At 40.2% G+C, this 27625-nt stretch overlaps 1 protein-coding gene across 1 annotated transcript in view; it reads left to right on the forward strand.

Moving 5' to 3' along the window:
* FBN1 (fibrillin 1) overlaps positions 1-25226 on the forward strand; it is a 257639-nt gene extending 232413 nt beyond the window's left edge. Inside the window, 10 exon segments of the mRNA NM_001001771.1 lie at positions 1856-1981; positions 2557-2763; positions 4568-4693; positions 4945-5067; positions 7726-7842; positions 8101-8229; positions 8997-9116; positions 20383-20614; positions 23375-23549; positions 24756-25226. Of these exon segments, the coding sequence (NP_001001771.1) occupies positions 1856-1981; positions 2557-2763; positions 4568-4693; positions 4945-5067; positions 7726-7842; positions 8101-8229; positions 8997-9116; positions 20383-20614; positions 23375-23549; positions 24756-25145 (1745 nt within the window). The 3' untranslated portion in view covers positions 25146-25226.

Consider the following 27625-nt stretch of genomic DNA (forward strand, 5'->3'; position numbering starts at 1 on the left):
AGAGAATCTGGTCTTGTCCAGAGGGAGGCCCAGGCACTGGTATTTTTAAAAGCTCCCTGGGTGATTCTAATGTGGGTCCAGCATCAAAACCATTAGTAGACCAGGGACTAGCAAACCACAGCCCTAGGACCAGATTCAGCCTGCCAGCCTATCACCTCTTTTTGTAAATAGACTTATATTGGAACATAGCTATAAACATTCACTATTTTTCCATGGCTGCCTTCATGCCACAATAGCAGAGTAGTTTTAACAGAGATCGTATGGCCTGCAAAGCCTAAAATACTGGCTATAAATTATATAGCAATACCATAATATTGCTGTTAGTTACAGAAAGTTTTCTGACCTCTGATCTTTAGTCAGTAAACATAAGAAAAAGTATTAGAAGATACCCACATGCATCCTTTTCCTTTTGAATAATCAGTGACATCAGGAAAGCATAGTTTATGTTGTCAATTAAGAAGCTTAAGAACTTCATTGTCCCCTTACTCTCTAAGATAAGGAATTAAATGGAAGTTAAAGAGCAGACTTTAAAAACACAGAAAAGAGAGGTTCCTTTGTAGTGCAGTGGGTTAAGGATGTGGCATTGTTACTGAGACATCTCAGGTCCCTGCTGTGGTGCTGGTTCCATCCCTGCCCCAGGAACTTCCACATGCTATCAACTCTACCCAAAAAAAAAGAAAAAGTATGGGAAAAGTATGTAGATTTATGATCATACACCATATCTTCTTAGATCAGAGGTTCTCACCTTCGGCTGCACATTGGAATCACGTGGCGAGCTCAGGTCCCACCCCACATACTCTGATTTCACTCGTATGGGGGCAGCTGGCACATTGGGAATGCAAATCTGGTTATTTCTGGCTTTTTAGGGCCATACCTGAGGCATATGGAGGATCCCAGACTAGGGGTCAAATTGGAGCTGTAGCCACTGGCCTGCACCACAGTCACAGCTATGCCAGATCCAAGCCATATCTGTGACCTACATCACAGCTCATCGCAACGCCAGATCCTTAACCCAGTGAGCAAGGCCAGGGATTGAAACTACGTCCTCATGGATGCCAGTCAGATTCATTTCTGAGCCACGATGGGAACTCCTGAAGCTATTTTAACATTGCTTTGGATGTCATGTTCCAACTCTGTGCCTCTCACAAAGATATCTTTGCTTCAGGGGCTTGGAATTATTCTTGATGGGAAGCCTCTAGGCAAATTATTTATGATCTTTCCAAATAATCATAAGATTCTCCAGCTATTTTAATGCTTCTTTTAAGCCTAGGAGACTGAATCATGATTACTTAATACTGTTAAAGTATTATAATAAGCATAATCTACATTAAGTCAGAAGATTAGTGTAGACAAACCCTCTCAGGTCAAAACTATCACAGATATTATTCTAGTGAAGTTCTGTAGTATTTCTTCAACACATTGATCTTGAGGGTTTTTTTGTTCATTTAAAGTAATCATATGAGAATCCTTTAAAGATATGGAAAGTTTTAAATTTTAAGTGAAAAATATTAGTGTACCTAAAATGCTATCATCTATGTATAAGTATATAAAAATGCTATCAATTATGTTTTTAAAAGGGTGGAGATAAATACACATATGTTTGTATTTGTACAGCATAGTTCATTTTCTACAGGGATATTTTACAAACTGGCAGAAACACTGGTTGCTTCCTAGGCAGGGAGTTTGGTGGCTGGGGAAAAAGGGAAGGGAGGGGCATTCTTGCTGAATATTCTTTTATACCTTTTGATTTAGAGACATGTATAGGTTACCTATTCAAAAAACTGATTTAAAAAAAAAAAAAAACTGTCTTTGTACAAAGCAGAACAATGACTCCTCTTGTTTTTAAACCATGCAGATGAGAATGAATGTCAGACCAAGCCTGGGATCTGTGAGAATGGGCGCTGCCTCAACACCAGGGGGAGCTATACCTGCGAGTGCAATGATGGCTTCACGGCCAGCCCTACCCAAGACGAGTGCCTTGGTGAGTTCAGACCACAGGATGCTTTTGTAACCCCAACCTCCACGCTGGGAACACTGAAATCAGATATCTTATTTAAAATAATAGAAACTGTTGAAATTTGAGGAAAGGTTAAAAATGTTCATATTTTGAGGATGACTCAATGACTTATGTCCTTTGGACTTAGCACCACCCTGAAGCTACATTCCTCCTTTGCTAATTGTATCACTGCATCACTTGTTTGGAATTTCTTTTTCAGATGCCTTTTTAAGCCCTTGATGCTTAGGATCAGTTTCCATATGTTTCTCTGCCCCTCTCTATAGCATGACTATTCTCCTTTATTTCTGGGAGCAGATTAAGAGTTATAATGTTGTTAAGGCCAGTGACTTTCTGCCCACTTACTGAATTTCTTGTCTTGTTTTCCCCAGAAGCCATCCTTTCTCTCTTACTGATGTTTCCAGATTTCCCTTCTTGCTCCTTCTCACTCAGGGTAAAGTGTTACATACTTTTTGGGTTTTTTAATCTGACCACATTCTGAATACACTGTTATGCTCCTAAAATTCCCTAAAATCCTGTTGGCAATATCATGTCCCTTCCAGACAACCGGGAAGGGTACTGCTTCACGGAGGTGCTCCAAAACATGTGTCAGATCGGCTCCAGCAACAGGAACCCCGTCACCAAGTCTGAATGCTGCTGTGATGGAGGGAGAGGCTGGGGTCCCCATTGTGAGATATGCCCTTTCCAGGGCACCGTGGCCTTCAAAAAACTCTGCCCCCACGGCCGAGGGTTTATGACCAATGGAGCAGGTACTTCATTTTGTTCTGATTTTTAACCAATGAATCAGATACTTCATTTATGGCCCAGAATTTGCTTTATGAAGAACAGACGAGAATACAGAATCTATAATATGGCCATAGGCTGAGTTACCTAAACCCAGCTTAGTTTGAGAAAAATTCTTCATCATGGCATTTTAGATATTCAAGGCCATGTTGCCCAAGTGTCCCTGGTATGATTGTGTGTACTTGGGTTCTTACGATGGCATTCCAAGGAGTCCTCAACTTTTTAAGTTGAAATTTGTTATAAATCAGTTAGCAGGTTACTCAGAATATAATATTTTAGATAAACTTTGGAATAAATGGTCACTAAATTCCTTAGCTAGTCTATCATTATATATTTTAACATGAAATTGTCTGAACAATTTGCATGAAAGACACATAAAGAAGGCTGATACACAGCCCTCAACATGCACAGGTTCCATATCCATAGATTCAACAAATCCTGGATTGATATCATTCTGAGGTTAATTGAACCTGCAGCTGTAGTGTACCAACTGTTACATCATTCTATATAAGGGACTTGAGTGTCCATGGGTTTTGCTATCCGCAAGGGGTCCTGGAACAAATGCCCTCGGTATGGAGGAAAACCTGTCCTTGTGTTAAGACACAAGTGTATCTGGAAGAGTGTAAGCTGCTTTAATTTGAGAGGAATGAGGAGGCTGTCAAGAGTCTGAGGCAGCTCTGAAAAAGACTTCCAGGCCTATGTTTATCAATAGTAACTGCAGTTGTTTTTAGTGTCATAAAAGAGAAAGGAGAGAGACTTTTTGAGCGCCTTGGGAGGCAATCAGAAGTGAGACAAAAAAGATTAAATATAATTTGTATTCATGTTAGAAAGATGTGGCCAAAGGTGGGATAACAGAACTGGATGTGATAAAAGAACTGGAAAGATTAAATGGACTGACCAAAACCAATTATAATTCTCTAGAGGATGTGAAAGCAAGATAGTGCAAAGACTCATTTCTTAAGACCAATGAGGGTTATGCTTTATTGCATTTTAGAGTAAACTTGAGAAAAATCAGGAAAAATAAGAACTGTTGATAAAAAATGGTTTTCTGGCAATCAAAAGCTAAGAATTCATTTCGTATTGGCACCTTACCAAACAGTAAGCAACAGATGGGTCAAGATGTGGGGGACAGTGTCTTTAATGCCCCACAGGGCATACTGACTAAATCTTTCTCCCTACGGTGGAGTTGTGACTAAGGGTCTCTCTTCCTTAGCAGGCTGCAAAAACCCCTCCCAGTGATCCACTAGTGCCTCCCTTACCAAAGGAGGGAAATTTGGCCCCATTTCTCTGATATTATGCTACTTGTTATTTTTCAGTATTAACTTTAAACACAACAAAAAAAATAGAAAAAAAACTTTCCTTCTTAATTTGGGCATTCTCTATTAGAAGAAAACACTATTTCCTTATCGAAAGGATCTACTGCTATGATTCACTTATGAGATGTCTGCAAGGAGGTAAGACTGATGGCATGAGATGGAGCAGGAGTTAAGTCTAGATGAGATGGTTGTTCTTTGGACCCAAAAGAGGAAAACAAAAAGTTAGAAGAGTGATTTTTTAAGCTTTCTCTTATAGTCTAATGAAGTTATTCATTTACATTTTAATATGTTACTATTACATATTAAATTTATGCTGTCATCCCTTTGGTTTAATTTCTTAGGTCCATAATATAGTAACACAGTTTTAGTATTTACAGTGAAATGACCCCTACATATTAATGTCATCCATTTGATAATATCTTTCTAATTTTAATTTTTATTTATTAAATTATAGATATTGATGAGTGCAAGGTTATTCATGATGTTTGCCGAAATGGGGAATGTATCAATGACAGAGGATCATATCATTGCATTTGTAAAACTGGCTACACTCCAGATATTACTGGAACTGCCTGTGTAGGTAAGTGTTCTGTTGGTTCATTCCTGGGTAGAAATTGTACATTACAGCAAAAACAAAAACAAAAAAAACCTCAAACCAAAACTCTAAAAAGCCTGTGTAATTTCATGAGGAAGCATAAAACAATGATCAAAGATTGCATAGAGTTTACCTTTTCTTTCCTCAAAACTAAGATTCTTTGTTAGGTACTGTGGGTATTGAGCATTTACCTATCTTTTTAGATGGGCAGTCACACTGTATCTCTTTGATAATAGATCTTAACGAGTGCAACCAGGCTCCCAAGCCCTGCAACTTTATCTGTAAGAACACAGAAGGGAGTTACCAGTGTTCATGCCCGAAAGGCTACATCCTGCAGGAAGATGGAAGAAGCTGTAAAGGTAAAGTAGCACTTGCCTTCTCCCACTCATCTGCCGCAGGGGCACGGGGATATATACCCATTTGCCTTTGAGGGATCCATAGGCACAAGGTGCTGCTTTGGGGTCAGGGCTGCCCTGGGGTCTCCCTCTGACACACCTCCTATGCTGGATGGAGGCAGGCTGAGGCCAGGGAGGTTGCAGATGACCAGTGGCAGCAGCCATCCTCACTGCCGGCCCCAAGGGTATCCATGGAGAACATCCATGAGGGTCTCAGAGACAGCAGGGCCAGCTTTCCAAGGCTCGAGATACCTAACTGATTACCTTAACACAATGTAGGAAGCAGAAAGGATGTAATCAATCTATTCAAACAATAATATAGCTTACATCTCCATCATGGTCCTGCCTGGCTCACATTAATCAATGTCATGACCCTAGAGAACCTTGTACCTAAGTACCCACTTTGTCCAGGTTTTTGTCCTGCAAAATAGGGCCATTCCTGCCCTCCAGCAGCTTGAGAAGTAAATATCACAAAGAATTAAGAAACAGCAAAACTCTATGCAGAAACTCCTCATAGATGTTATCCTTTGCAAGATTTTATTGGTATAAATTTACTCTTGTAAATATCTACCCCACCAAGAAGAATTTCGCATGTTGAATGAATAGCACAAATGAGTCAGAGTTAACAATAATTTGAAAAATGAGGGATTTGGAGAAGGAAAGGTAGACCAGATGGCAGAATAGGAGTTAGCACATTCTGCCATGAAGCGTGGAAGGAGAAAAAGGGAAACAAAGGAAGTTAAATGATAGGATGGAGTGGAAGAGGAGAGCAAAGAGAAGTAGGGCCCTCCCTCATTCCTGTCTGCTGAAAGGGGGAGAGTCAAAAGGCAGGTAATACAGGATAACACATGAACAATGAATCCTATATAATCCTGTAATTTGGGGAGAGGAAATTGAGAGAGCTACTCGAAAATGCTGTCTTAAACAAAGAGTGGCTCATAGCTTTGTTCTCCTTAAACATAGAACTTATTCTACATCTGTGGATCACAGTAAGTTCTGGGCAGGGTAAGGCTACAATTCAGAGTACAAACTTCATCATGGGAATGAAAAACCAAATTTAGAAGAAAAAATATCTGTGTGTATATTATTTCTAACAAGCAAAACAAATTTACAGCATTTTTTCTAACTTGTGAGGGAAGAAAATGTATGTTAGTAATTATGTTCTTTCACAATGTATATAAAGCATTTATAATGCTCACTTTACGGTTTAAGGTATAGAAAAAGCAGCTATATGATTTGTATAGATCTATTTACAGTATAAGTCCTTTTCTCCTATTCTTCTCATAAGGTCAAGTTCTATATACTTGGTATATATGACTCAATAGCAAAATGAGTGGTGCAGGTACAGGTACTATTGAAACAGAGGAAAGAGGCTAGGAGGATGGCCCCAGAGGAAATGTGGGACCAGCACTTGGCCCATAAGAGATGGGTAGGATCCAAATAAGAGGTGGTAAGAGAGAAAAAAAAGATATTCCTGGATGTGAAATCACCAAGCTGTCCGCCTCACCTGTTTGCAGGTAATCTTCAGCAAATGTGTGATGGTGGGTCATAGAGAGGGCAGGTCACCTGCTGGCCGGAGACATAGCTGTCAATAATGCAGAAACCAGAAAAGCAGAAACAGCACCTCCCCAGTAGTGGAAAGAGCATAAAATTGGCTCCATTTTAAGAGATGTCAGCACTGGGAGAAATATGGGCAGTTCTTTCAGTTAGGTCCACTCCAGATATTACTCTAGCCAGGAACTGGCACTGACCTGCAGCTCCAAGCACAGTTCTGCTCAGTGATAAAAGATCACAAGAAAGGGAGGTAGGCAGACAGCCAAGCAGGAAAGAAGGTAGGTAGATTCCTGAATTCACTGTGGGTTGGGTTTTTTCCCATTAAAATTCAATTAAAAAGCTGGAATACACTTTTATATCTCTTGAAGGTTTTAAATAGCAACGCAGTTCAGAATGAGCTTACAAGTTCCCACAGTGAGGAAAGAGGCCCTTTCAAAGCTGAGGGTTTCATTGAGAGGGGAAAATAATATTGGATAAATACTGTAGAAAGGTTTTTTTTTTAAATGCTGTTAAGCTTATCAGAATATTTTTGTTTGTTTCCTTCCTCCTGATTGCTTAATTCTCTTTTATCCAAAGGAGAATCTCTAAACAAAGAAGTCGTTTTTGTTTCGTTTGATTTGGTTGACCATCTCATCTGAAAAGATTAAAAACAGGAAGCCAAAAACCAAGCAAAGAAATTCATTTCCAGCCTCAACATTTCTTTTTATATTTCAACTTGAATACATATTTTCAATGTTCTGGAAATTTTTGAGAGTTAATCCTTTACTTCATTTTGCAATTTATTTAAATTTTATAACTTATTTGACATATCTTTGTTGAGAAATTCCTGCATTCCTATAACTAAAAGGAATTGGATCCCCAAAGAACTGCATTTTGGGGTCTCATTTGGAACCTCATTTTATCTTTCAAACCCTTATCTCCTGGGTTCCTCCTAGCCATTTGCTGTGGTTCTGCTCTGACCAGGTCATTTGAGATGTAGAAATGAAAACTCAGAGCTGCTTCCCAGGGCAGCTTCTAGGTACTTGGGCTTCAGCTTAATCCCAGTCTCCATCTTGCATTTTCTTATAGATCTTGATGAGTGTGCAACTAAGCAGCACAACTGCCAGTTTCTGTGTGTCAATACCATTGGCAGCTTCGCTTGCAAATGTCCTCCTGGATTTACCCAGCACCATACTGCCTGCATTGGTAAGTGGGAGGGGAAAATCCCTGTATGGAGTGTAGCTGTTCCTCTGACAGATTGTTTTCCAAACGCTTCTGCTGTTGGAATAAGATTATATTAAAAAAAAAATAGGTGAGTTCTGGTATGTGTGTGCATGTATTAGAAAAGTTAATGACTTCACTTGGCCTTTTCTGAGCAAATCACCCTTCTCTCTTCCTTTTCAACAACACAAAGAGAGCTTCAGGGAAGTCGAACCTTTTCCTTCCCCCCATTGCTTCTTACAGATAACAATGAATGCACTTCTGACATCAACCTGTGTGGGGCTAAGGGCATTTGCCAAAATACTCCTGGAAGCTTCACTTGTGAATGCCAGCGAGGATTCTCACTTGATCAGAGTGGCGCCAGCTGTGAAGGTGAGTTTCGCCCTCAGCTTGATCCAGCTGGTCCATCCTTGTGGAGGTGGCTTAAGTGACTATCCATGCCTGCATTATTGTCCTCTATGAGACATCAGAACTGAGCACAGGGAGACAACCAGCAGAGGATAGGAAATGTTTCATTTAGTTTGCACAGGTCCCACAGATGCATCTCCTGTTTCATGCTTGATCATGTCCATAACACTTGCTTTTCCTAAGTATAACAAGATTTTTTCTGCTCAAGTTATTAATTTAGTATAATGGAGAATGACCCTCAAGAAAAATAGCTAGATTCCTGACTTTGATTAATTTTCTAGCCATTAGGTCCACAGTGTTAAAAGGATTCTCTCAATGTGAATCAAATATATGAAGAGTAACTCTTCTGCTAATGTATACTTAAAAGTTTCCAAGTTATTTTTTAGGACTCTGTTTTTGTATTGACATTTTGGTTTCTAATTCTGGCACAAATAAGGAAATACAAATAATTTACACAGCTATCCCATAGAGTACTCTTGTATCTTGCATTAGTTTCTTCATTATTTTTATTTGTGGATTTTACCTTTATAGGAAGGTTTTCCTCCTTGGACTTATCAAAAGCTCCAGGGTAAATACTCTTGAAGTTTTGGGTGGTAGAATAATTTTTTAGGGGTTAGATTTCTTACTATAATTGCCTTTCACTTTAGCATGCATATAAATGTTGCTTCAGAGAAAGCCTCTATGACAAGCATTGATTGTGACCAAAAGATGACTCTGCCTTTTTTTTTCAGATGTGGACGAGTGTGAAGGAAACCACCGCTGCCAGCACGGCTGCCAGAACATCATCGGGGGCTACAGGTGCAGCTGCCCTCAGGGGTATCTCCAGCACTACCAGTGGAACCAGTGTGTTGGCAAGTACTTTTCCCCTGTTAACAAAATGAATTGCTATCAGCTCCTATCAGTCAGAATACTGCTTTCTTTCTGAAAACTTTAACAACTTGTCATTGAAGCAATACTCTTTCTAAGTTGTCCTTAAAAAGAGGTTGAAACTAGATGGAAGCTATGGCCTCTGCAGAATATCAAATTAAGAAAATAAGGGGTACTTTGAGGATATTTGAAATGAAATTCCTTCAGAATTCCTAGATTACCAGTATCCTCTTGCTCTTTGCTTCACTGCTGGCCATCAGCCCACAATGGAGTTCTCTTCACCTTAAAGGCCAACAAAATCTTGCTTCTAACTGAAAACTACCAGCCAGCTAGAGGCTATTACGAGCTAGAGGCTATTTTGAGCAGCTTCTGGCCTTCAGAAGCAAAAGTGGGTCCATTCAGCATTACATGTCTTTAGGGCAGAATGCAAGCAGCAAACATGGCAAATTTTTTCAGGATTATCAAATTCTTCTGAAAATTAAGGAAGTTGCACAGATTCTCTCAAAATGAAAAATTTTTTTGATTCCATGGTGTCATGGGAAAATAACTCTCAATGTGAACCAGAGAATCCCAACAGTGCAAGTTTAGAGAGACTCCAATCCATTTAGCCCAAGCCCTTTGTTTTATTGATGAAGGCCTGAAAGCCCAGGGAGGGAAGGCAGTCTGTCCTTATCGGTTCTTTGGTAAGGACCCAAAGCTCTTAATTTCATGTTTTAGGGCTGCCTTTCTAGCGTTGCCTTCACTTGTTTTTTTTCGTAGCAAGCAAGCAGCATTGCAAGCTTGGTGCTCTGGTGACCTGTTCAGCTACCACTCTCTTTGGCAAAAACAAAAAAGTGACTGCATCCTGGATGTAGCTTCACATTGCAATGCTTGACTTTCCTCCAAATTGGGTCTATGTTCATTTATCAAAAATGTATCTCTTTCCTCTGGTTTGATTCTTTGCAAGAGAAGACACTGTTTTGCAGAGATGAGTAGAGTTGTCTAAAATGACCCCAGTACTAGAGTTTAGGCTACACAACTTGCTGAATAGCTGTCTGGTTTTAATAAAAATGCCTTTGCTCATTATCAGCTCAGGGAGGTCTTGGCTGTTCATCACCAGTTTCTGACACCATTTATAGAACTTCCAGCGTTAGCCTTGTTGATTCAATACCTAGCGTATGAGCCTGTCTGCCCTTATTATGTAGGTCCCCTGAATGAGTCTGGAGTTGTGGAGAAGAGTATAAAAGAGGTTAGGTCAACTACTACTGGATGCTACCATCCTCTTCCTACATTCAGTCTAGAGATAGTAGAGATGGCCAGGTCATGCCCTTGTTGCCTGGAGATTCTACTTTGGCCCTGTGAAGATCATATCCTGGGTGATACTTGTAGAAGAAAAAGTCTTGCAAGAAGTAGAGAGAGGAGGATCAAGATGGCAGAATAGGAGGCTGTGGAGCTCACTTCCCCCTGGCAAATACATCAAAAATACATCTACATGTGGAGCAGCTCTCACGGAAAACCACTGGAAACTGGCAGAGGATCTCTTATTCAACTCAAGCTTCAAGAAAGCTTTAAGCTTCATGTAACTGGTAGGATGGGGAAAAAAAAGAAGAATAAAGCATTAGGATGGGACTGGAGCCCCTGGGATGATCTGTGAAGGGGGAAAGGTGGACGAGACAGCCCTCACCCTGGGAAACTTCTTTGCCTGCTTGGAGGCCGGCTGGGACAGATGGAGGGGCCTGGACTCTGTTTGTGAGGCTTGCACACATGCTGACTTGCTAGCACTCATGATGGAGAGAGACCAGGGCTAATGACAACCACCTTGCCACTTCTCAGTCTGAAACATGCATTGGATAGAGCTGCCAGCACAAGCAGTGTCTAGGTGCTAAATATCAGTAGACAATCCTTGGGAGAGGACTTGGTCTAGCTGCAAAGAGATAGCCTTAGCAGCATGGGATGTGATCTGGGTGAACCACAGAGCTCATTGTCAGCACACATACAGCAGGGGGTCTGGCAACAGCAGACTTTGTCAGCGCACACCAGGTGGTACCACAGAAACACATCTCTGGCTTGGGTTGACAAGCCCTAGCAGGAGCACTCTGGCTCCACCTCTTCCACACCACAGCAGGGAGCCAAATCCTGGGAGAGGTTTGCCACAGAGGCAGCCCAGGTCCCAGAGAGCCATGTAACCACCTCCATTCCTGCATCCACAGTACTGCAGCCCACAGAACCAGCCTATACCACAACACAGCCTAGCACTAGATCTAGGATGAACACAACAGAGAAAGGGATACAATCTTGGGCTGTTTTTCTTGGCAGAACGGTGGACACCTGTGTAGGTGGCACATAGGTTTTCTGTGACCATAAAGGCCTCACTTGCTAGTGGTCACCTCCTTTAGAATAGAGCATGCACCCAAGGGCAATGGTGCCTTATGAAACCTGACCCTCAGGGCTTCTACTCCAACAACTTGGGAACAGACACCACCCCTAACAAGGCTATAACAGCCACAGAGCAAAGAGGAGACACCACATAACATCTAGTGCAGGGTTTGGCTACCACAACACTAGTCATATTTCCTATCAAGGGAGTAACAGTGAGCACACTCTGAGAAAAGACGTGGCTGGCATCCATATGAAAAAATAGCCACTGCACCAAAAATACTGGCCTCACACATATTATACCAGGATGCTTATACTAAAAACATGCCTTCCAGACCACCATAGATAATTTACTCTATGAATTTAGAAGAAACATTTAAGTAAAATGAAAAGGCCAAGGAATCACTTCCAACTAAAGGAAAAACAGAGGAGATCTCTTGTGGCATGGTGGGTTAAGGATCCAGCATAATCACTGCAGTGGCTTGGGCCACTGTTGTGGTGTGGGTTCGATCCCTGGCCCAAGAAACTTCCACATGCCAGAAAAAAAAATAGAACCTCTGAAAGAACACATCATTAAATAGATTTCATCAGTCTACTAGACCTCAGTTCAAAAAGGAGGTAACACAAATCCTAAAGAATTAAAAAGTGTTATCAATAGAAATGTATATTACTATAACAATAAAGTAGAAACTATAAAGAGGAACTAGTCAAAATTAGATAACTCATTGTTGATATTCAAAACATCTAGAAAAAATGAATAGCAGACTAAATGACTCAGAAGAATGAATAAGTGATCTGGAAGACAGAATAATGGACAAAACACAGTCAGCAATTCTCACATCAGACAAAATAGGCTTTATTTATTCCATAAATAAAGACAAGGAAATAAATCATATAGTGATAAAGCAACACAAGAAGAGGATATTATACTTATTAACATATACACCCAATATAGAAGCACCTGAACATACAAAGCAAAAACTAAAAGATATAAAGGGAGAAACTGATAGGAATACAATAATAGTGGGAGACTTTAACACCCTATTGACATCAATGGACAGATCTTCCAGATTAGGCAACAGAGACCCTAAATGACACAACTGACCAGTTGGAGTTAATTGATATTTACAGAACACTACATCCAAAAAAAAATTTTTAAATTTAACCAAAAAACTCCACCAGAATACACATTCTTTCCAAGCATGCATGGAATATTCTCTAGAAGAGACCACATATTAGGTCACAAAACAAGCCTCAACAAATCTAAGAGCATAGAAATTGTTTCAAGCATTTTTTCTGACCACAATGGTATGAAACTGGAAACCAACCACAGAAAGAAAAATGGCAAAAAAATGAACACATGGAGACTAAACAATATACTACTAAAAAACCAATGGGTCAACAGTGAATCAAAGAGGAAATTAGAAAATATCTGGAGACAGACAATGACAACCTTACACAGTCTATCAGATCCAGCAAAAGCAATTTGAAGAGGAAAGTTCACAGTATAAGCCTTCCTCACAAAACAAAAAAATCTCAAATATTAACAACCTAACTTACCACCTAGAAGAATTAGAAAAAAAAGCAAAACCCAAAGTCAGCAAAGAAAATAATAAAGATCAGAGTGGAAAAAAAATGAAGATCAAAAATCAATCAATAAAACCAAGAGCACCCCCCCTTTTTTAGGGCCATGCTTGCAACATGTGGAAGTTCCCAGGCTAGGAGCTGAATCAGAGCTGCAGCTGCCAGCCTATGCCATAGCCACAGCAACACCAGATCTGATCCATGTCTGTGACCTATGCTGCAGCTCGCTGCAATGCCAGATCCTTAATCTACTGAGCAAGGCCAGGCTTTGAACCCACATCCTCCTGGATACTACATTCGGGTTCCTAACCCTCTGAACCACAATGGGAATGTTTTTTGAAAAGATAAACAAAATTGACAAACCTCTAGCCAGGCTCACCAAGAAGAAAAGAGAGAGGACCTAAATAAACCAAATAAAAAATGAAAGAAAAGAAATAAGTGATACTACAGGAATCAAAAAAAAAATCTAAGAGAAAACTATGAACAGTTATATGCTGACAAATTGGACTGGAAGAAATGGACAAGTTTATAGAAACATACAGCCTGCCAAAATTGAGTCAAGAAGAAACAGATAATTTTAACAGACCAATCACAGTAAGTAAAATGGAATTTGTAATGAAAAAGATTCCCTGCAAACAAAAGTCCAGGACCAGATGGCTTCATTAAGGAATTATACCAAATATAGCAAGAAGAACTTATCCTAACCTTCTTAAACTATTTCAAAAGATTGAAGAAGGAACACTCCTAAATTTGTTCTATGAAGCCACCATCACCATGATGTCAAAACCAGAGAAAGACACTACACAATAAGGAAATTATAGGCCAATATCTTGGAAGGAAATAGATGCAAAAATCCTCAAAAATATTAGCAAACTAAATGCAACAATACATAAAAAGGATCAAACACAATGATCAAGTTGGATTCATCCCAGGGTCACAAAGATGGTTCAACACACACAAATTCAGTGTGTTACACCACACCAAGAAAAGGAAAGGTAAAAACCAAATGATCATCTCAACAGATGCATTAAAAAAAGACTTTGATTAAGTTCAACATCCGTCCATGATAAAAAAATTTAACCAGGAGTTCTTTTCATAGGCTCAGTGGAAAAGAATATGACTAGTATCCATGAGAACACAAGTTCAACCCCTGGCCTTGCTCAGTGGATTAAGGATCTGGCATTGCTGTGAGCTGTGGTGTAGGTCTCAGACATGGCTCAGATCTGGCATTGCTGAGGCTGTGGCATAGGCCGGCAGCTATAGCTCCAATTAGACCCCTAGCCTGGAAACCTTCAAATGCCATGGATGTAGCCCTAAAAATACAAAAAAAAATTACCAAGTGGATATAGAGGGAATATATCTCAACATAATAAAAGCCATTTATGATAAGTAACAGCCAACATATTCAATAATGAAAAGCTGAAAGCCTTCCTGCTAAATTCAGGAACAAGGCAAGGAAGGATGCACACTCTCATCACTTCTCACTCCACCATAGTATTGGAAGTCCTAGCCACAGCAATCAGACAAGAAATAAAATATATCCAAATTGGAAGGAATAAGAAAAACTGTCACTATTTGCAGATGACATGATACTTTATACAGAGAACCCTAAAAACTCCACCCCAAACCTGCTGAATTAATAAATGAATGAAGCAAGGTAGCAGATACAAGATTACATACAGAAATCTATTACATTTCTTTACACCAACAATGAAATATTAGAAAGAGAAAGCAAAAAAATTCCTGTTTAAAATTGCACCCAAAATATAATACAATACCTAGGAATAAACTTTACCAAGGAGGTGAAAGATCTATATGATGAAAACTATAAAACACCGATAAAGGAATTGAAGATGATTCAGAGAAACAGAAAGATAGCCCATGTTCTTAGACTGGCAGAATATTGTTAAAGTGGCCATGCTACCCAAAGCAATCTATAGACTAATGCAATCCCTATTCAAATATCCATGACATTTTCCACAGAACTAGGAAAAATAATCCTAAAAGTTATGCAGAACCACCAAAGACCCAGAATTTCCAAAACAATCCTGAGGAAAATACACAAGCTGGAGGCATAATCCTTCCAGAATTCAGACTATTTATGTTAAAACAATGCAATAATCAATCCAGTATGGTATTGGCACAAAAACAGACATACAGATCAATGGAACAGATAGCCCCCAGAAATATACCCACACACCTACAGTCAATGGAGAAAAAACAATCCAAGTGGTGCTGGGAAATCTGGACAGCTACATGTAAATCAATGAAATTAGAACACTCCACACCATATACAAAAATAAACTCAAGATGATTTAAAGACCTAAATATAAGACGTGACACCATAAAACTCCTAAAAGAAAGTGGAGGCAAAACATTCTTGGACATAAATCACAGCAGTATTTCTCTTGGTTAAGTCTATCAAGATAAAAGAAATAAAAGCCAAAATAAACAAAAGATATTCCTAATCAAAGTTAGAAGCTATTGTACAGAAAAGGAAATCATCAGCGAAATGAAAAGACAATCTATAGAATGGGAGAAAATATTTGAAAATGACACAACTAAGAATCTCCAAAATATACAAATAGCTCCTACAACTCAGTATTCAAAAAAAAAAAAAAAAAAAAAAAAAACCGACAGCCAGGAGTTCCCACTATGGTGCAGTGAGTTAATAATCCAACTGCATGGAATTCCTCTTGTGGTGCAGCGGAAATAAATCTGACTAGTATCCGTGAGGATATGCTTCGATCCCTAGCCTTGCTCAGTGGGTTGGGGATCTGCTGTTGCCATGAGCTGAGGTGTAGGTCACAAGATGCAGCTCAGATTCCATGTTGCTGTGGCTGTGGCATACGCTGGCAGCAGTAAGCTCTGATTCTACCCCTAGCCTGGGAACTTCCATATGCCACAGGTACAGCTCTAAAAAGCAAAAAATTTAGTAAAGAATCCAACTGCAGCAGCAGTTGATCCCCAGCCCAGCCACCGGCATAGGTGGCAGCTGTGGCTTGGATTCAATCCCTGGCCCAGAGACTTCCATTAGCCATGGGTGTGGCCATAAAAAAAATTCAAAAGGTAGGCAGATAACTCAAATAGTCCTTTCTCCAAACAAGACATACAGCTGGCCAACAGGCACCAGAAAAGATGCTCAGCACTGCTACTTGTTTACACAAATCAAAACTACAAGGTATTGTCACAATGGTCAGAATGACTATCATCAGAAAGTCTACAAATAATAAATGCTAAAGAGAGTTTGGAGAAAATTCCTGCACTGTTGTGGGGAATGTAAACACACAACCGCTATGGAAAACGGAATGGAGGTTTCTTAAAAACTAAAAATAGATGTACCGTATCATCCAGCAATCCCTCTCCTGGGCACATATCCTGAAAAGATGAAAACTCTAATGCACAAAGGCACATTACACCCGAGTGTTCGTAGAAACACTATTTATAATAGCCATACACAGAAACAACCTAAGTGTTCATCAACATATGATTGATTTAAGATGTGTGTGTGTTGCTTTCTATAAAATGTCAAACTTGCACCTTGAAGTTGGAGCTGACCTATCTTGACCTCGACAAAATTAATAAAGACCATTCTACATTTGGAATTCTCCCAGTGGCTCTCCCTTAAAACCATCGCTACCTCATTATGTAACATTTGGTGCTGGAAATTTTGATTTTAGAAGACAGTGGGTAGGTTTAAATCTGCTTTTAAGGAGAGTCTTTCAGAGACTCTACTGCTATTTCATTAGAATTAGAATTTTTTTTTTTTCTTTTTAGGGCTGCACCTGTGGCATATGGAGGTTCCCAGGCTAGGAGTCAAATCGGAGCTGTAGCTGCCGGCCTACACTACAGCCACAATAATACCAGATCTGAGCTGCATCTGCAACCTGTACCACAACTCCTGGCAATGATGGATCCTTAACCCACTGAGTTAGACCAGGGATCGAACCCACATCCCCAGTGGTACTCCTTGGGTTTGTTATCATTGAGCCACAATGGGAACTCCTAAAATTCTCTCTTGTTTTATGAAAAGAGCAAAACCATCACCAATTTGAGTAACAGTTGAAAGAGTAAAACAGGAGTTCCCGTCGTGGCGCAGTGGTTAACGAATCCGACTAGGAACCATGAGGTTGCGGGTTCGGTCCCTGCCCTTGCTCAGTGGGTTAACGATCCGGCGTTGCCGTGAGCTGTGGTGTAGGTTGCAGACGCGGCTCGGATCCAGCACTGCTGTGGCTCTGGCGTAGGCCAGGGGCTACAGCTCCGATTCAACCCCTAGCCTGGGAACCTCCATATGCCGCGGGAGCGGCCCAAAGAAATAGCAAAAAAAGACAAAAAAAAAAAAAAAAGAAAGAAAGAGTAAAACAAAAATTTTAGGGTGTATAAAAATTCCTTGTGGAGTCATCTGCTCCAGGGTCCACATACAGGATGAAAAAGATCAGGAAAAGTGCAAAACAGATTAAACAAATCATGTTATCTGTATAGTGATAGAAAGGGTGAATGCACAAACAGGCTATTTTCAAGCATTAAACACTGAACATTTGCCAATTTTTTTATCTTAATTAGTGTTCCACTCTACCCCACCTCTCTAACCCAAATACGCAAGTTTAATTTGAACTACATTCAGTTCTCAGGGGGGAAAAAGTATAATAAAGTAAAAAAAAGAATGTGAAAAGGGAACAAGGAGAGGTCTTAACTGGAACAGATACTCAAATTTAGAAAGAACGTTAACATTGATCTAGTCTGATCTCTCTCCTAACGTTATCAATCCCTCTCCATCCTGGAAGGACAATCACCCTCTCCCAAGATAGCCCAATCTATGTATAGAAAATGTCAATTGTTATGAACATCTTTTTCATGAAGAATGAATATTTTCTCCTTCTAACTTCTAACCATTGGTCCTATTTCTGCCCCTTGAGACAAAACAAAGAAAGTTTAAGTCTGTATTGATAGGTCTTCCCCATATATACCCACACCTTAGGGATTTTAATCCGAGTCCCAACAGGTAAAAGATGGCTGAGGCCAACCAAAAGTACAGGACACAGGAGAGGAGCCTATTGATGCCCCATTCTGATTAGCCTTGTAGGGCTGGGGAGCAGGTGAGAAGTATAGAGGTGGACACAAGGGGCAAGGAGAAGACATCCAGCCCAGAGATATTCCCTTCACCAAATTAAACACCCTTGGCTCTTCATCCTTAGATGTCTATGGTTTCCACTGGTCTCTATAACACATCTCATCTCTGATTTAAAATAAGGGGGAAAGAGCACAAGCAATAGCATAGTGAATTATTTTGTTTTAGGATGCCTAGAGCCTAAGAGACTTTGGGTGAGTACTTGAGAGCCCTTGGATACCAGGAATTTTATAGAGATGCATAGTCAGGCACCAAACCATAGCAGGCAGCTCAGCCAATGGCTCTCTTACTGTGGATCTACTCCTCTTCTCTGTAACCACATCACAGGAAAGAAGAGGGGCGGGTCGAGGAAGGAAGGGAAAGGAGAAGGAAGGATGGAAGGCATTATGAATATGTGTCTATATACACACATGCACACACATATATATATACATATATATATGCAAGTATTCTGTCCTCACCATTTTTACCCACCTGTTTTCCTAGTGAAAACAAAACAAAACAGAAAGGGCCTAGAGATTATCATACTAAGAAAGCCAAAGACAAATATCATAGGATATTGCTTATATGTGGAATCTAAAAAAAAAATTTTAAATTATACAAATGAATTCATATACAAAACAGGAAATAGACCCACAGACAGAGAACTTATAGTTACCTAAGAGGAAAGGGAGGTGGTAAATTAGGAGTTTGGAATTAAAATATGCATACTACTATATATGAAATTAACAACCAATAAGGACCTACCATGTAGCACAAGGGACTATATTCAATATTTCATATAACTTATAAGGGAAAAGAATCTGAAAAACTATAATATCTAAATATAGCTTTGCTACTATACACCTGAAACTACCACAACATCGTAATCAACTTTGTTCTTTAAAAATGAATCTATCTTGGCAAATAAGGTAAAACTAAAAGAGCAAGGAAGTATCAGTTTGAATGTGGGTGAGTCTCTTGAGAAACACTGTGATATACAAGAAAGCACCTGACTTTTATATAAGTCAGACAGACCTGAGTGGGCATCTCTGCCCTGCTGCTGTTGCTGGGGGATTGTGGAGGGGCTTTCTGAGCCTCTCTTTCTTCATCTGGAAAACAAAGATTTTACCACCTACCTCTGTGATTGTTAGGCAGGTTAAGTGGCACTCCATTGAACGCAGGTATTTACCAAGTAAGAAGAAGGTCAATCTACGTGCATTCAAATGAGCATATGCCTGAAAATGGGCTGTAGCAATTAAAAAAAAGTCTTAACCAGCCAGCTTCCATCCTGCCCTACAAAGGCAGGTCTGCAAAAATATATTGGAGATTTCAAAAAAGTATAAATCATAAATAATGAGAAACTTGTTTTTTTCCATTTGAGTTGATTTGTAAAAGTTAGATTTCTTTTTCCTACTTATTACCATCAGACTTTGCTGGTCCCTGTGGCTAGCTGGTTCTAAAGCATCTGTCTCTCTTGTGGGTTTTCCCCAATTATTGCTGGTGGAATCTGCACTGAATCTCTTCCAGCCATACTTTTAGACATGGCCCAGACACTCTGGGCAGGAGGCTGGTTTGGATAAGGGGGCCCATTCAGAGATGGAAGCAGACATTCCAGAAGGCACCATTCATCCCTAGGGCTAGCACCTGGGGGCTTTTAGAGACTTCTGAAAAGGAAGTGCAAGTGGGCTGGACACTACTTGCAGGATATCATTTCTTGCCAGCTCTACTCATCCTGAAAAAAAGAGGCCTGGGAAAGCAGTCTCTAGGAATATGGTTCATCTTGTGGCACTTGTGAAGCAAAGGCACAGAAAACTACCAGATTTCTTCCCTCCTTCCCTGAACCTCAGCCATGAACCATCCCCACATTCTTCACAGGATACTCCTGTGGAGAAGAACATACTAGTATTGGCTTCAGGTGAGGACTGGAATCTGCTGGTCCTCAAAATGCCATCCTCTAATGAACTCTTCCTGGTGCACATGACCTCAGAGATCAGGTCTACTCACCATAGGGCAAGAGGCCACATCTGTCTCCACATTTTTCTCTCTTGTTCCCTTTCCCACCCCAGCCACCCGTGCCTGCCATACCTTCCTGAGAGCCTAGGTAAGGGCCAGCTGATCAGCAACAAGTGGCCTGACCCAGATGCCTCCTAGAAACCTCTAGCTGGTATCACATACATGGTGCCTTCTTGTTTTCCCTGCAGATGAAAACGAATGTCTCAGTGCTCACATTTGCGGAGGAGCCTCCTGTCACAACACCCTGGGGAGCTACAAGTGCATGTGTCCTGCTGGCTTCCAGTATGAACAGTTCAGTGGGGGGTGCCAAGACATCAATGAATGTGGCTCTTCTCAGGCCCCCTGCAGTTATGGCTGTTCCAATACTGAGGGCGGCTACCTGTGTGGCTGTCCACCGGGCTACTTCCGAATAGGCCAAGGGTAAGTACTGCTGTTCATCGTCGTGGTTCAAGCCTGTCTCATTCATAACATAATTAAGTATATTTAACTCAAAATGACCTGTCCTAGTAGACTAGAACCATACCTTTTATGATCCATGAGTTAATTGCAGTTAGTTCTGCAAAGGTTTTAGGTTATTTTATTTGAAAGAGGACATCTTGATTTCTGGAAATTTACTGAATGTCAAAATAATGAAACTGCATAGGAAATACCTTGTTATACAGCTTATTCCTCTCATTCTCTTGATCCTCACATCTCACTGGAAAGTGATTCATACCTCAGGAGTACAGAGGCCAGGACCTATGACAGAATTGGACTCACACTGCATGATAATCATGCCACCTTCTCCCGGGGCAAGCAGAATTCTGTCGTGGCTTAAAATGCCTCCTCATCTAGCTCCTGTTAGAATAAATCAAAAAAGATACCTTTTTGTGGAGTCCTTTACTGTTTTAAAGTGTACTTTACATTTCAGACTTAAATTGACATTAAAAATCAGCAAAACAGCCTTAAATATAAGAGTTAACAGGAGTTCCCTTCATGGCACAGTGGAAACGAATTTGCCTAGTATCCATGAGGATGCGGGTTCGATCCCTGGCCTCACTTAGTGGGTTAAGGATCTGGTGTTGCCATCAGCTGTGGTGTAGATCGCAGACATGGCTTAGATCTGATGTTGCTAGAGCAGTGGTGTAGGCCGGCAGCTGTAGCTTGGATGCAACTCCTAGCCTGGGAACCTCCATATGCTGTGGGTGTGGCCCTAAAAAGAAAAAGAAAAAAAAAAAGAGTTAACATAATTGCTGTATTTTCCAGGCGGAGTAGTTCACTACATCGTAGGTGTGAGAGTTGGGACAGAGAAACTGTATTTTTATTTTACTCAGTAATTGAAAAGTTAGTGTTGAGGTCTTTTTCCCTGCTAAATTAATCTGGATTTGGTTGTCTATCTAGTTTTGGCTCTCCTATGAAGGATCTCAAATTTTAACTTGTTAATTAGGAACACAGAGACATTAAATATATATATGCACATACATACTGACACGCAAAGTCACATATTATACAACACACACATACATGTATATATCAAATCGTTAATTCTGTAGTCTTTGATTTCTCCACACACAAACATCCAGTGATTCATTCTGGGGCGTGTAGAAGGTAAAAGAATGTTTCATGGGAAGCACACAGAATGCCAGCAATAGGACTCAAATTCCCAGATGTTTGTGTCTGGCTCTCAGTAGACTCATTCTTTATGAGTTTAATGCCAAAACCATTTTCCCAGCAAAAATTGTGACACTCCAAACTGGCTTCTAGCCAGTGGGACTTTATAGTCACACTTCTTGTAAGTGGTGTTCCAGGGATATGAAAATACTGGAAAGGAGTTCTGAGAAAGGAACCAAAGCCTGCAAATTTGGAATTTGCCTTCCAATAATTTAAGCATTATGTGAATGTACACACACACACACACACACACACACACACAAGATGAGCATTTATCATTTCATCCATTTTATTGTTTTTACACATTTCATGGTACAAGACAAAGGATGAGGAAAGACAATGTATTGGATTCACCGGGATCACAGAAAACAAGAGAAACCTGTAAATTGCTGCAAAATACTCACAGTATTCTGCTTATTGGCATTACATTTTAAATCTTTAGGGTGTAAATGAAAATGAGCTATAAAAATAGGTCAACTGATACTATTTCTAAGCGAGAGAAATAGTAGTTGCTCTGTAGTATGACCCATTAGTAGAAATCTACCCATTTATAACAGTTTGGGCTCCTCTGTGAATCACTAGAGTGGACTCTATCCCAGTATAAAGATTCTTTTAGGATCATTCAGATATTTCAACATACTTTGAAAGAGGAGCCTGGTTTCCAAGTGGCCTATGAAATAGTAAGCAGAATAACAAAACAAAGTACTTGTGAAACATGCAAGCCTCTCTCTATAACTTGGCTTTAAAAACTGAAAAGCAAAGAAAAACAGCTGAACTAGTTCTCTCTTGGGCATGGGTTTGTTTATCCAGCCTCACATGGGTCAGAGCCAATGGACCTAGTGGTTTTGAATGACTTGAAACCATTTCCCACATTTGGGCAAGCTCTGACACATGTATTTTATATACATTGCATATCTTCACAGTTTATTTCTACATCAACCTCAGTTATCACTCAGAGCTTTCTTCCTATCTTCAGGAGCTTCAGACCAAAATGAGAGGTCTGATAATAGGGGAAATGGCTTAGGAGCTGGAGCGGAGAAGGCTGGTGACAGTGGTGCTGGTGGAAATGGAGATGGAAGTAATGGTATCGATTAAGCACGAAAAGGGCAATGGATTGAACAGTGGTGTCTCATTCATTTTTCAGTCCTGTGGAGCCCTCTTCATAAAAAAAAGGCATGTTTATTCAACCTCCCAAGTCACACAGTCTCCCTCATCCTCTGTTCTTGTCTCGTTTCCACCCCCTGTCTCCTCCCCAGCAGTAGAGCAAACTGCTTGCCACATTAGGTCTGGGAAATGAAGGGGCAAATAAATATGTAAAACAGGACCTTTAGAGATAGTAAAAAGAAATCAGTCAACTCAGGGAACTGAGAATTCAGAAGATTTCTGTGTGGTTCTCATAACCAGCTGATCATCCAGTGAACAGATAATCAAGGGCTAAAATGTCGCTAGACAGGTCCAGCCTTCACCAGAACTCTTGCATCTCATCTCCCAGTTCTAATGAAGAATGTCTGTGTTCCCCTTCTACCACAGGCACTGTGTTTCTGGGATGGGCATGGGCCGAGGAAGCCCAGAGCCACCTGCCAGTGGTGAAATGGATGACAACTCACTCTCCCCAGAGGCTTGTTATGAGTGTAAGATCAATGGCTACCCCAAACGGGGCAGGAAGCGGAGAAGTACGAACGAAACAGATGCCTTCAACATTGAGGTAGGTCAGAAGGTGGTTTCTCCCCATGTCTTCTGTGGCAGAAAGGCCCTCCAGATTCCTGTGGTTTCCTCTGAGGATGCTCCAAAGTGTGAAAAAACTCCCTAGGGAGTAAATCCAGACATTCCCTGAGCTCTAGGCTGCATTTTACAAGTCTGTGGGGCTCTCTGGAGTTTCTTGCTGCTTTTAGGGAGTGGCCATTCAAAGGTTTTCACATACTTGCTCATTTCCTCTGTCTCGCCAGAAAGAAAGTCAAACACCCACCCAAAGTCTGCTGTGAGGACAAGGTCTGAGATCCAGGACAGCAAGTGGGCAGAACAGTGAAGTGACATAGGCTCCCTACATGAGGATGCCAAGTTCTGAAAGCTAGAGGCTCCTCTACTGAAAAGAGCCATGTGGAGGGTGAGGGAAATTGGATTCTAGACAAAAACAACATGGAGCTCAAGCAGCCTCGTTTTCTTTGCCTACGGCTGCTGCAGCCTTTCAGTCAACTCAGAAATGCACAGCTATTCACCAGACCTCTGGCTGCAGGCCCAGAGAATCCAGCACATGTGGTCCCAGAGAGGCAAGCAAGGAGCCAGGTGAAAAGCATTGAATATTAGCAGATCATCAGAGTCAGGAAGTAGGTTCATAGGTGTGTCCTTCGGTGGGGATGATTTTGCGTCAGTGAACAAAACTGAAATAAACTGGTTCTTTCTTAGCATCAGTCCTGCAACCCATCCCACTGTGGTTTGGGAAATGAGATAAGTCTTTGGAAAGAAAACAATCTATTATAACAGTGGTTCTCAAACTTGCATGTACATCCGAATCATTTGGAAGGCTTATTAAAATGAATTTCTGGAAAACACTCCTAGGGTCTTTGATTCAGTAAGTCTCCGGTGGCATGGAGAACTTGCATTTCTAACAGATTCCCAGGTGTTGCTGATGCTGCTGGTCCAGGGATCACACTTTCAGACCTCTGCAGTAGAAGACCTCCAGATACAAGTGATTTCAGCTTGACTTTCTTCTTGACATAAGTTTATGTTTTAATATTATAAATATGTGCCACTTTAACATTTATGGCCTAAACAGTGTCTTATGAATATTCATTTTCGAGGTAGTATATACAACAGGAGAATAAAGGTGTGTTAGTGTGAGATTTGAGTCATGTTTTCTGTAATAAGTGGCATATTTACCTTTTATTTAACACACTGCCATATGTCTTTCCAGGATCAGCCTGAGACAGAATCCAATGTGAGCCTTGCGAGCTGGGATGTGGAGAAGACAGCCGTGTTTGCTTTCAATATTTCCCACATCAGTAACAAGGTCCGAATCCTAGAACTCCTTCCAGCCCTTACAACTCTGACGAATCACAACAGATACTTGATTGAATCTGGAAATGAAAACGGCTTCTTTAAAATCAACCAAAAGGAAGGGATCAGCTACCTCCACTTCACAAAGAAGAAGCCAGTGGCTGGAACCTATTCATTACAAATCAGTAGTACTCCACTTTACAAAAAGAAAGAACTTAATCAGCTAGAAGATAAATATGACAAAGACTACCTCAGTGGTGAACTGGGTGATAATCTGAAGATGAAAATTCAGATTTTGCTTCATTAATTCACCATCCAGAGACCAAATAATTAAAAAACAAAGATAGATAGGTAGACCTGAATTTTTCCCCCAATCAGAATCTTCATATTATAGGTACAGTCTTTCACCACATAAATTTCTATAAATAAGCACTATTCTTGTATTACCAAAGCAAGGTACAGGTGACTCCCCTAGTTCAAAACAACCACTTTCTCAGGCTTCTCATGTATGTAGCTAAGCTACTTTGTCATATATGTTGATTCTCAAAAACTGGGACATGTATTTCCACTGGGGGTTGGCCATTCATGCTGACATGCCATCCTTCCAGCAGATGTACAGGAATGTGCTTTCAATTGATGGACTGTTCTTTTTATTTTTTTTTTCAAATTGTAAAACTTTGCTTCTCCAAATACAAGTACTAGGTTGGCCATTTATAATATCTATTTGGTGCTAGTAAATTCTCAAACTAGATTTATAAATGCACTGTAATATTTACACAACTTAGAAACCAAATTACAAGTATTCAGTTCAAATACTTCATTAATTTCAATCAACCAAAGTTAGTTCAGTAGCTTATCTCAGTTATGAGTATAATACATTACATGTAAATTAAGTGTGTGTATACTGTAATCGTGCTATTTTTTATCATTGAAACATTTATAAACTAGAATAATAATGCCCTTAATGTGAGGGTTTGTAATGGTGCTTATTAAGACCAAAGACTTGTTAAATGTATACACCAAGTGGTAAGGAAATTTCTGTGACTGGCCCACACGCGCAGAGGTCTGGGAGGACCAGGAAACAACCTCAGCAGCCAGAGGAGCATCAGTGCATCCTTCATCACACCTGTGCAATATGCCAAGATTAGCCTCGGTCATTGCCGTCAACAAGGGGTCCATGTCATAAATGTCACAATAAAACAGTCTCTTTTTTTAGTGTACCCCTTGGCTTTGTGTTCTTGCATGGATGTGGGATTGGAGGGGCCAGTCTAGAGACAGTCTCCTGAAATTAAATTATCCTGGATCTGTTAGTGACAGCTTCTGAAGGTACCAAATATCTAACAACTAGAAGAAAATTTAACATTTGTGAGTCAGTCCTTTATTCTTTCAAGACAGCAGAGTTATTTCTTAACAAGATATATAGATTTGTAGCATGGTTTCTAAAACATGGCCTAATTAATCCTGTGACTTGTTTAACCTAATAGATTTCGGTACTTTAAAAACATCAAATTCAATGATTGTCTTTGAGCACGTGCCTTTCATTATAAAAAAGTATCAGGCCCCCTCCCCTCAAATACACACAGTGTTGGCAAGATTAGGCAATTCCATCCTTTTTTCCTCCTTAAACATCTGTTGCTAGTCAGTGCTAGTCTCGTTACAAAGGGACAATCCCAAATTAAATTCGATTGAATGCTATAACCTCTTGTTTTCTGAATGTCATAATTTGAAAATGATGTTTTAACTGTAATATTGAATATTTAACAGTTAAGCTCATTCAATTCATATCAAGTTTTTAAACCCCTCAGGGCGGTAAAGGGTAATGAAAACAAAGTTGAAATGAGATTCCCGCATGAAGGAAGAAGAAACCACACAGAACACAGCAAAGTCCTCTCAAAATCTTCAGAAAACTAGGCTAAAGAAGATGGAGTAGGTCTAGTCTAGAAGATAAACCCAGGGTCAGTCGATGTAATGCTCAACTTAGCATATACCTTCCTCACTGTCAAGCTACCCACTGAGAGAGTTTCCTTGCAATGTGGTGAGCTCTCTGGCACTAGAGGATTTCAGTCTAGGCAGCCACTGCACACAGATGCTTTTTTCCAACAGTCCATTACATCTCAAAGTTTGGGGTTTTTGTTTTTGTTTTTTTGTTTTTGTTTTTTGTCTTTTGGGGGGCCATATCCATGGCATATGGAAAAGTTTCCAAACTAGGGGTCAAATCAGAGCTGCAGCTGCTGGACTATACCACAGCCACAGCAACACCTGATCCTTAACCCACTGAGCGAGGCCAGGGATTGAACCTGCATCCTCATGAATACTAGTTGAGTTCGTAACCTGCTGAGCCACAGTGGAAACTCCCTCCAAGTATTTTTTATCTGTAACTTTTCCATCCAAAAAAAAAAAAAGAAACCTTGCTCATAAATGATACTCAACTGAGATGAGTCAAACAACTAGTTTGGAAAGGGTTTGTACCTTGATTAGGAAGTTGAAGTATGACTCATAATTTCCCTCTTATCTCTGCACCTATGTTTCTCTGATGGAAGTGTACTAAAATTGTAGAAGAATATATAGCATACGGTAAACAACAGCTTGCAAATGGAAAATGTCTTTGATAATTTAAGCAGGACTGCATTATATTCAACAACGGCTTTTCTTTACAAAAACAGGACAAAATAGAGCTGGCACATAGATCACTTTGATATTTTTAATAGTCTTGGTCTGGATTTTATGTCTTTCAGAGCCAACAATTTTCAACGCCATATTTTTCATGTTTCTGACTGTAACAAAACA

Source organism: Sus scrofa, chromosome 1 (assembly GCF_000003025.6).
Source record: "Sus scrofa isolate TJ Tabasco breed Duroc chromosome 1, Sscrofa11.1, whole genome shotgun sequence".
Classification (NCBI taxonomy): domain Eukaryota; kingdom Metazoa; phylum Chordata; class Mammalia; order Artiodactyla; family Suidae; genus Sus; species Sus scrofa.